Genomic DNA, 11416 nt, shown 5'->3' with positions numbered 1-11416 from the left:
CTGCCAAAATCTTAACAACCGGTTTCCTATAAAAAGTTCTGATTTAAGGGATGAGCCCCAGTATGTATTTTTTGTACCAACAGGGTTACCATACGTCCGTATTTTTCCGGGAGGAATTTTTAACATTTAAAAATTCCTCCTGGACAGCAATTTAAGAACCAAAAAGCCTGACCTGTCCGGGAAAATACGGATGTATATTAACCCTGCCTAAAGTTCTTTTTTAAAAAGATGGGCCTGAACTAGAAATGAGCTCCTTTTCACATGTGTGCGGCAGGGGCTGGCTGCGGGCAGGGGGTGCAGGGGGCGGCTGGAGACGGGGGCTGGCTGCAGGCAGGAGGTGCGGGGGTGGCTGGAGGCAGGGGCTGGCTGGAGGTAGGCAGGGGGTGCAGGGGGTGACTGGAGGCAGGGCAGGAGGTGTGGGGGTGGCTGGAAACAGGAGCTGGCTGCAGGCAGGGGGTGCGGCAGGGCTGGCTGCGGGCAGGGGCGGCTGGAGACAGGGGCTGGCTGCGGGCAGGGGATGCTGGGGTGGCTGCAGGCAGGGCAGGGGGTGGCTGGAGATGGGGGCTGACTGCAGGCAGGGGGTGGCTGGAGACGGGGGATGGCTGCAGGCAGGGGGTGCGGTGGTGGCTGGAGACGGGGGCTGGCTGCAGGCAGGGGGTGGCTGGAGACAGGGGCTGGCTGCAGGCAGGGGGTGGCTGGAGACAGGGGCTGACTGCAGGCAGGGGGTGGCTGGAGACGGGGGCTGGCTGCAGGCAGGGGGTGCGGTGGTGGCTGGAGACGGGGGCTGGCTGCAGGCAGGGGGTGCGGTGGTGGCTGGAGACGGGGGCTGGCTGCAGGCAGGGGGTGGCTGGAGACAGGGGCTGGCTGCAGGCAGGGGGTGGCTGGAGACAGGGGCTGACTGCAGGCAGGGGGTGCAGGCTGACTGCAGGCAGGGGCTGGCTGCGGGCAGGGTGGTGGGTACCCACAAGGAGAGCAGCAGGACGCAGCCCAGGCCCAGCAGAGCAGCCGGGGACCCACCAGGCAGCATCGGGAGCCCCAGGGCCAGGGAAGCAGCAGCAGCAACAACAGGGTTTGTGCCCAGGGCCAGGCGGCAGCCCACATGGCTCCCGCAGCGCAGCGCCCCTGGTGGCCGGAGGAGGAATTACATCACTTCCGAGCCAGAGCCCATCAAAGCCTCAGCGCCCCCTGCAGGGAAGCAGGTTAACAACGGGTTCTAAAACTGCTTCAAAATTTAATAACCGGTTCCTGCGAACTGGCTCCAGCTCACCACTGGCTATAATTAAATGCAAATAAGGCATGACTAGGTCCGACTCTGTTTCAAGTGTAAGATGCAAGAACAAGGCAACATCCTGCGCAACATTCCACCTTCTCCCCATTATTAATATTTAAAAAAACAAAACCCTACATGAGGGTGTCCAACTTGCGACACCTCTCTGGAGTCTGATTTGCAGCAGGTGGCGGCTCGGTGCTGTCCGAAAACCAGACCCCCTTTAACCTGTCTCATGTTGGGCACCCAAAAACGGACGCTCCCAACCGGATTGTGCACTTCGCAAAAGCCAGGCCGCACAAAGTGCGCGGGCCCGGCCACTGAAGGCGCCGTTCCACGTGATGCCCCTGATCCGAGCCCCCCGCCCGCCGGGGACAGCCCGGCCACCCGACTAGAGCAGCGACTGCTTCCCGCCGCCTCGCGGCCACTTGCCCCACCCCCCGCCCAAGCTCCGGGCCGGGCTCCCTCCCGCGCGCGGCCCCAGCGCCAGGCCCATTCCCGGGCTGCGCTCCGCCGCCCCGCCCCCTGCTGCTTGCCCCGCCCCTTCTCACTCGAGCAGCCCCGCCCCTCCGGCTCGCTCTCGAGACCCGTCCCCACCCGGGCTCGCGCCTGCCCTAGTCTCTGTCCGCACCCGACCATCTCCCCCCCGCCCGCTCGCTCGCTCGCTCGCTCCCGCGTGCTTGGACCGTTGCGCGTTAGCCCCGCCCCCCGCGCTGCCTCGAGGGAGCCGCCGCTCAGCCGGTGGGGTTGCGGACTGGGCTCACCGGAAGGGTTTTCGTTCCGGTCCGCCGCAGCGGTTCTCTTCCGGTTCGGCATCCCCCATCATGGCGGCGGCCCCTGCGCCGAGCGGGCTCTGAGCTCCGCGGAGGCTCCTGGCGCCGCCTTCTCTCCCAGTCTCCTGCTGCTGGAGCTCGGCCGCTCGCGCCGGGTCGTGGGGAGCCGCCGCGGGGTCCCTGCGGCTGTTCCGGCCCCGGGGGGAGCCGGGGCCCCGCGCGCGCGCGCGCTTCCTGCCCGGGCTGGCGCGCTGCCGCCCCCATGGCGCCGGTACAGCTGGAGAGTAACCAGCTGGTCCCGGCCGGCGGCGGCCCCGCCTCGGCCCCGGCCCCCCCGGCTCCGGGCACCGCCGCGGCGGCGGCCAGCCCCGGCTACCGGCTCAGCACCCTCATCGACTTCCTGCTGCACCGGACCTACGCGGAGCTGACGGTGCTGGCGGACCTGTGAGTGCCGCGCTCGGCGCCCCGCTCCCTGCCCCTGAGCCCTGTCCCTGGGGAGGGTGCTGGGTGCCCGGAGCTGCCCCTGCCCGAAGCCTGCACCCCGGGGGAGTTAGACCTTGCGCGGCTTTGTACCTGCTCCAGGTTCATCCCATCCCCTGCTAAGTGCTTGTGGGGAATCCGTCAAATGGGCTAAAAGGTGGAGAGCAGAGAAAAAGCTTGGACGGAAAGCATTTAAATTTGCCTCTAAATTAATTCTAATGGTATTGGAACTTGAAAGTTTTAAAATTATCTGCATTAGTAATATGTTAAACTGAGAGATTCTTAAAGTCTCACACTTAAGTGTTTTAAAATAAAAAACATAGCTTGGACAATGAGAACAAGCTCGTCCATCTTTGTCTTGTTTCCTCCTACTGTTGGTTGCTGCAATGCTTGTGAAAACACAAACAAGGAGTGAATTTAAATCTAAAGACTTAGTTTAGACACTAAATTAAACAATCTCTCATCTGTTGAGTTATTCTGATTAACATTACAGGGTGGTGTAGGTGGGTATACAGAAAGGAGTAACTTATTGGGCCAATGAGAAAGTACCTGTAGTTCTGTGCAGAACAAGAACTACTGAATCTGATGATGCAAACTGTATATCCATGGACTTGCTTACTCTCATGACATGCCCACTTTAGAATTTCTGCTGGTTTTGGAGAGGCACATTTGTGGTGCACTGACATTTTATAAATCCTATCCACAAGTAATCTGTAAAGAAAATAAACAATCTTGGTTCAGTGTCTAGCGTGTGTTAATTTGAGTTTTAGGGTTGTCACAGTAAAATGCACTGAATGTAAGTGCTACTGACTTCTTGCATTTTCACATTCAGTTAGCTCTATGTATTATCAAAATATTTGCATGAGGCACACTGTGTACTATGGTGTGATACCAAACATTGCAACTTCATGTAATTAATACAAAATAAAAGTCAGGGTTAACAGTGCTTGAAGAATATGTTGGACAGTTGATCTACTATTGAATTATAGGCTGTCCAGGATCTCAACCAAATGTGAATGTCATGGATTTTCAATGCATGCCACATGTTCTGTGCATTTGGCTAGTAGAGGGGCTCCTTAGCGCTATAAAATATGCTTATTTTTGCATGAAGATCTCCTTTGCGTAGAATTCACTGTCCCACACAAAGTACTGACATGTCCAGATCTGTGACCAAAAATGTAGCTTCCAAGTACAGAACAAAAAACGCTTTCTGCCCGAGAAGCTTACAATCTAAGCATGACAAGACACAACAGGCTATTACAAATAGATGGGAGGAGTTCAACAGAGACAACATTAGTCAGCATGATAGGTAGTGGTCTGTGCACAATAGTGGCCTAACCATTGCAAAGCTTTTTCTAGGCATCATGACAAAGAAGAGTTTTGAGGAGGAATTTGGAGGTGGATAATGAGATAGCTTTGCGAATATTTACAGGCAGCTCTTCCCAATCCATCTCGTATCATTTGGGCCAAAAGTTATTCTTGTCTATTAAGTGACCTACATTAAATGAGTTAGTTGGTCTTTGATAACCCTCCAGAAGACAGGACAATGAGCTACAGTGATTAGGGGCCTTATAAGTACTTATTGATATCCATATTGGCTAGCTCAGCAGAGAGGCAAAAGTCTTTCATCTCAAGTTGATTCTTCTAATTCCAGTTTTAGGCAGGCTGGTAGATCATAGTGGTGGATCTCATGCTGATGCTGTCTATTGTGCACCTGTTGTATGTATAGACAACTCTTATTTCTAGGGCTATCAAACTAGCACTTTTGTTGAACAGTAAAACTTGACAAATTTAGTTGCATGAATATGGAGAAGTACTACACAACATCTTGAAACAACCTTTCCAAAGTGTGTGGTGTATTCATGTTGGAGTAGTGCTAACTCTTAAATTTAATCATTTCATAATGATAAGATCTCCTCAATGGATGCAAATGAATGTATAGCTAAATATCTAAATGTTTGAAATGTAATATAACATTAAATAATGCTTTTATGTTTTTATTAGACTACCAAGAAAGACTGACATGGAAAGGTGAGTCACAACAAGAGTGGGCTATTAATGCATGCTTAAATTTAACATTAAGGTGAGTGTGGGATCATTGAAATAAAATATTTTTTCTTAATTCAAGACTTGTCTGAATAAAAGATGATTTCTTTTAAAAATTATTTCTTTATTGGATTGTCCTTGTGTTACTGTATAGAAGTAGCATTTTTCATGATGCAATAGCAACGTTAATTTGAAACTACCTAGGATTGTTGGATTCTGTTGCTAATGTGCCTCTGAACAGTTCTTTCCCCAGCAAGAAGTGCAGTTTAGCTGAGGGCATTACCCTTCTGTGTGGGAAGAGATAAGACATTAAAACTTGGAGGATGGGAGTGCCTGACCTGATATTGAATCTAGTGGGAAAGAGAATAAGAACCTAAACAAATACAGATGTGTCGAGAAGGAAATTCTCCCAATGCAGGACTAGTAGCTGAAAAATATACATAGAATAAAGAAGCCTCTTGTTTGCCCCTCCTATATAATAGGAGATCCACCTTTTCCTTAGACAACATTTGAGGAAGCTTTGTTTTATGACTTGGGAACCTGTTTTCTTCAGAAATATATCCCTCTTTTTACTGAGGTCAAAGTACTGTACTTAATGTGCTTATTTTGGAGATTTGAGTAGCTTCTATAGAACCTGCCAGAATATGTAATGTTGGCTTCTTTGCTATCTGTGCTAACTCTTTCTTATTGATCTAGTTTATTTTGAAGATATACGGAGATCATTCAATCACAATAATTCTAATGACAATTATATGGAAAATGCTATCTCTCAAGTCAAGCATGTACTTTGCATAATACGTCATAGATTTCAATTGTACAAAATTATTTTTAACAGGATTTAATCCAGGGGTAGGCAAACTTTTTCGCCTGAAGTCCACATATGGAAATGGTATGGTGGGCCAAGAATGCCTGGTGGGGGAGGGATGCTCTATGAGGTGTAGCATGGGGGGGGGGCTCTATAAGGGATGTTACCGAGGCGGAGAGAGGGAGGGACCGATGGGGGGGGCTCTTTGGGGTGGTACCGGGGACTCCTAGGGGCCCTGCAGTGAGTGACACCAAGCACCACAGGTGGAGGCAGCCTAGCTGAGACGAGTGCGGCCCCTGGGCATTTTCGAGGCTCTCGAGGGTGGGGCCATAAGAGTTGAGGAGGGGATTGGGTGCGCTGCCGCATGGTGAGGGGGGGGTTGTTGTGGGGGGGTGGTGGTTTCCAATCCCAGAAACAGCATGGTGAAGTCGTGCCTGTGCGGTGTGGTTCTGCGTGCTGGAAGATAGTGCTCATCAAGGGAATTGTGAGTCAGGGGCAGGGGGAGTGCTGGGTAGAGCCAGGCAAGGCCCTGACCTCGCTCCCTGGTGGGAGCTTGAGGGCTGGATAAAAAGTCTGATGTGCCGGAAGCGGCCCATGGGCTGTAGTTTGCTCACCCCTGGTTTAATCTTTTCCACAACCAGATCCTGATTTTAGGGGAGTCAAAAATTGGGATGTTTTCTTGAGACTTCTTTTCTCCTCTTCTCTTGAAGACATGCTGCGTGCCCAATATTCTCTCCTCTTTTCATTTTTAATGTTCCATGTTTCTTACAATTGTTACTCCATTTGCTACAGGCAGTGGCATTCAACCTGTATCTTTAGCCCCTGGGGATGTTCAGTGGGGGGTGGAGTGGCATACGTGGCTGTTGTGTCATTTGTGAGTTTAATTGGAACTTGCTTTGTGAGGCTCACACAGTCAAGTTGGTCAATAGACTGAATCAGCTTGGGTGTCTTTCACCAGGTGGGGGAGAGGTCCTTCCTTTCTCCTACAATGCTTGTGCGTCTCTGTAACCATTTAACAATCTGTCGTGTCTGAAATAGAATTGTGATATTTGGATCAGTATGTGGTAAGCTGCAGTGTGATATTAGGATGTATTTTTGTTGTTGTCTGATGCCATTTGGTGAAGTGGTTCTCTAGCTCTCTAAGGTTGCCTACAATTGCTGTAAGGGATGTTGCTTAATTAATCAACTTACTCATTTGCTCCTGCATATGAGAGCTGCCATAGCAGCAGTAATGATACAGAGAAATTTAATAGTATCAGACTCCTGAACCACCTCTTAAAGGAATAGTGGTTGCTTGCAGGATGCTGTCTTGATGACAGGCAGTATACACCCATCAGTGATGAAGGCGTGATACTTGGCAGGCTTAAACTTAACATGGATTTTAATTAGAGCTTAAGTCCCTTTCTAGGGTTTTCTTCTTGAGGACCCCTTGATAAGCAAAGCTTGTAGGAAATTATGGATCCTGATATTTTACGATCTTTTTGAAAGATATGTAATTTTATTATATGCAATGGACACCACTAATACTAGATTCTAACTGCTCCACATAGATAAGAGTAAATTACTTTTAGTATTACATGCAATAATACAAAATAGCAGTTGGACAGGAAACTACCTTGATATATTACAGTGGTACTGAGAACTTATTTGTAATGCAGTGGGAAAACTATGGGTTTGGGTTTTGATAACAGGTAACTTGTGCATTCTCACTGTTCATAATTCCTGTTTCCTTCCTTGCTCTCTAGTGACATATAAAGTAGTGTATATTTTTGATCTAAGTGGATCAATGACTTATATGATGCATATTTTTAAATTGAACTTGCAGTACGTCAACTCTTAAGGGTCCTGCTTTCCAATGGATACAAATAGAAATTGAATTCTCATTCCTGCTTTACATCAGCAAAGAGTTCCTGCTGGGAAGTATTAAAAGAAAACTCTTGTTTATATAGCTATTCAAAGTATCTGAACAGCTATATAAACTTTCAGTTTTCCAAAATAATCTCTGTGTTTGTAGTCAGTGAATGAGGTGTTATGTCTCAACAACAGTAGATGTCATTTTAATTTGCATTAAGGGCCCTTTCTACACAGGAGGATTAAAAGAATCTACTTTTTTAATTAAAAAGCAAAACTTTTGAACTTCTTTTAACATAAGGTTTTAGTAATTAAAAATAAATATTAAGTTACAGTAATAGCTCTGAAACATTGACTGACTTTGCCTCCTAATGGCAAGAGTTATTTACTCCTACTTCACGTCTAATCTACCTTCTGGACAATTTTTTTTTATACTTGCTAAATATCCATTAATACAGAGGAGCAGGCTTTTTAGTGATCTCTCTTACGTAGTGATCAGAAAATTTGTTATGCTCTTCTTTTATACTTACATGTTTTATCCAGGCTTTACACTAGCTTTTTGAAGCGCCATCTTTATTAAACAATATGTCTCTTAATAAAGCCATATGCAAGCTCATACATCTAAGAACAAAGACTGTAGGTCACATTTACCTGATGGGGGACTATATCTTGGAATGCAGTGGCTCTATAAAAGGCTTTTAAGGATAGTGATGGATAACCAGTTGAATTTGAGCTCACTGTTCAATGCTCTAGCTAGCGGGGTCCATGATAAACTGAGGACTATATATTACTACTAGTAGTAATAGTAGCAGGAGGGTGGTATTACCTCTGTATAGGACATTAGTGAGACCTTTATTCGAATACTGTGTCCTGTTCTGGTGCTAACACTTCAAAAAGGATGTTGAAAAATTGGAGAAGGTTCAGAAAAGAGCTACAGAATGGATTTGCAGTCTGGAAAATAACACTATAATGTGATTTAAGGGGCTCCACCTTCCCTAGCATAAGCGAAATAGATTATGAGATGACTAGATCGTGACTAGAAATACCTACATGAGCCAGAGATTTCTTATAATAGAAGGCTCTTTAATCTACCAGGAAGATACAATGAGAACCTGTGGTTGGAAACTGAAGCTAGAAAATTTCAGATTAAAAACAAGATGCAAATTTTTAAATGTAACTGTTAGAACATCTTGCCTATGGATGTGGTGATTTCTCCATCACTTGAAGTCTTACAAGACAGGATATATTTCTAAAACATGCTTTAGTACCAACAATTTTTTTTTGCTTGATGCAGAAATTACTGGATGAGGTTGTGTGTCCTGTGTCTTGCAGGAGACCAGACTAGGTTATCATAATGGTGCCTTCTGGCCTTAAATTTATGTATCTTTATTGACTACAATTTTTTTTTTTTTTTTTTGTGAATTGCTTAATGTAGCTTAAACCTTGCAGTAGCATTTACAGCAAAAAAAATGTGTAAGTTCAAAGTAACCCCTTGGAAGTCAATAGGTTCTGACCAAATTATGTGAAATCAGAAGCTTCCCATACCGTAGATGGTGTCATACAGACTGGAATGAAAGCGTGAATTGAGATCCAAGCATTACTCTCTGCCTTTCTTATCTGCTATAGACAGGCTTCTGCTGTGGTGAAGAGTACAGATGGGGCTATGGATATAGGCTGTGGCCAGTATCTAATAGAGTAATTGTTAAAAATGTGGGGAGGGAGGAGCGGGGAAGGACTGGACATGTAGCATTTCTGCAAGTAAAGAGGAAAAAACAAAAGTCACAAGAAGGCATCCTGAATTTTGGCTCCTCAGCACCACGCCCTGATGTATAAAAAAATTAAAAATTTTTTCCTCTGATGTGGGGAAAAAAATTGTACAATTGAAATTGATGCTACATTATGCAAAGTATAAACTTTATGTGATGCATGACATTTTCTATGTAATTGTCTTTAGCAAACTGCACTGCAACTGAACTGCAGCTTTGTGAGATGTTTCAGTACTGACTTAACTCTTGATTTTTTTTATTTTACAGAAAAATAGAAATTGTGCAGTTTGCAAGCCGCACACGTCAACTGTTTGTTCGATTATTAGCCTTAGTAAAATGGGCTAACAATGCTGGGAAAGTGGAAAAATGTGCGGTAAGTTAGCAACTTAACTTGGTATAAAATGACCTAAAACTTGTCGGTGGGCTTTTTAGTACCTTCTGAATAGATTATAAAATGCTCACATTAAAAAAGCCAGATTCCATATGATAATGTACGTGAAATGTACATTGCTCTCCTCGTTCTGTTCAATAATTGTAAGTTATAATTTGTACAGTAGTAATGTCGCTTCTCTCTTTAAGAGACAGTTACACTGTTGCAGTAAACCCCAAAAACTCATGAATAGGGAAAGCAAAAGGCATGACTGCATATTATCTTCAATATTATTTTATCAGGAGTGAGAACATTTGGAGGTTAGGAGATGGGCTGGGGGTGAAGGGCAGGGGCATTGATCTCAGCACTAGTTCTTATTGTTACACTTGGTTGCATTATGTAGGCACTGTGAGATAGTAAAGTCCTGCTGTTGGTTAAATGAGTTCAAAGTCCAGCATGTTGCAAAAAGTCAGTTTATTGGCAGAATATAAATAAGTATGGCGGTAATCCAGTAACAGTCTGCAAATTAACTGCCACAAACGTACCATAGTATGTAGGAGTGGAAACCTCTACTGTGGAGTACAAGCTGAAACCAAATGATTCTCCTTAACATTCCATCCAAAATACTAGACACACAAGGTGGATGAGAGATCTTTTATTGGACCAATGAGTACATTTCCGAGACCTGTGTAAGCATAAAAGTTTCTCTCTCTCACCAATGGAAGTTGGTTCAATAAAAGATTTTACCTCACCCACCTTGTCTCTAAAATATACTGGGATTGACACAGGTACAGCAACACTGTCTCCAAAATACTCTTCTAATTCTGGTGATGGATATCCCACAGATGAAGCATTTGTGAAGTACTTAAAAAATAAATAAATAAAAAACGCCAAGGTCCCATTCGCATTTTCCACATGCTCTGTGAAGAGAAGTAGAGAGAGCTGCAAGCCACTAATGGAAGCTCTGTTCTCAGAGCACTTGAAATTGTAGTGCAAAGGCAGGAGCTAGGACTGTTCCAACTAAGCTCCCTGAACTTGTCTTCCTTCCCTAGGAGTTTCTTAAATTCAGACTTGAACCACCCTGTAGTAGAGGTGAAATGAGGTACTTACCTTTGATTAAAGAGTGGGAATCTGGTATTTTTATCTATAAAAGATTTGGTCATGGGAGAAATAAAATGTATAAATGTCCTTGATTAAGTATTTATTTAAAAAACTACCAAAATATTCCTTTCCCCTCACCCCAAATGTAGGCTTTTTTGAATTGCGGGGGGTGGAGGGAGAGAAAAGGGGGAAATACTATTTAGAGATACTTTGGGCAAGGGATTGACTTCAGCAGTCAGTATTTTTTTTTCTCTTTTATAGATGATATCAAGTTTTCTAGATCAACAAGCTATCCTTTTTGTGGACACTGCTGATCGTCTGGCATCACTAGCTAGAGATGCTTTGGTTCATGCTCGCCTGCCCAGTTTTGCTATCCCATATGCTATTGATGTGTTGACAACTGGGTCATATCCACGTCTCCCAACATGTATAAGGGTAAATGTCTTTACAGTATAGCTGAAAAAGATCCCTCCTAAAATATCTTATCAGGTAACAGACACAAACTAGTGAAACTAACGGTGTGAAACATCTTTCTCCTCCTGTAATTACTGCAGATAAAGTACATATTTCTCTTTAAAGTGCATGCTAATACAGAACCAATTATAAAATGTGCAAAATTCTAACTTGTTTATATTTAGAATATTTCTTATTAACAGGCTAACTTTTCCCTATCAAGGATTCTATCTTGCTAGACTACTTCTGCTCTAGGACCCAACAAAGTAACAAACCTTTTTCCTTTTTTGTCAGTCATTTATTGGTATTTGCACACACTAAACCAAAACCCCAGAAAAATATACAACTAACCTAAAATGAGATTAAAATCTGCTGCTCACACTGTCTCTGGTTGTAGCGATGATCCTCTTAATGCATGCTATTATAGTATCCCTCCAGGATTAAACAGCTGCCTTTTTTGTGTCTAGAGATCCATGGAAACACCTTCAGCTATCTTTAATGCTG

General features: G+C 45.0%; 1 protein-coding gene across 4 annotated transcripts in view; it reads left to right on the top strand.

Moving 5' to 3' along the window:
• The first annotated feature begins 2150 nt into the window (after window positions 1-2150).
• MED14 (mediator complex subunit 14) overlaps window positions 2151-11416 on the top strand; it is a 52863-nt gene continuing 43597 nt past the window's right edge. For all 4 annotated transcript variants that reach the window (XM_073358568.1, XM_073358577.1, XM_073358557.1 and 1 more), the window contains exons 1-4: window positions 2151-2484; window positions 4525-4551; window positions 9256-9361; window positions 10721-10894. In XM_073358568.1, the coding sequence (XP_073214669.1) occupies window positions 2303-2484; window positions 4525-4551; window positions 9256-9361; window positions 10721-10894 (489 nt within the window). In that variant the 5' untranslated portion in view covers window positions 2151-2302. The remainder of the gene's footprint in view (window positions 2485-4524; window positions 4552-9255; window positions 9362-10720; window positions 10895-11416) is intronic.

Source organism: Lepidochelys kempii, chromosome 1 (assembly GCF_965140265.1).
Source record: "Lepidochelys kempii isolate rLepKem1 chromosome 1, rLepKem1.hap2, whole genome shotgun sequence".
In the NCBI taxonomy this organism is placed as follows: Eukaryota; Metazoa; Chordata; order Testudines; family Cheloniidae; genus Lepidochelys; species Lepidochelys kempii.
Note: the sequence above shows the minus strand (reverse complement) of the source record. Positions and strands in the feature narration are given on the sequence as shown.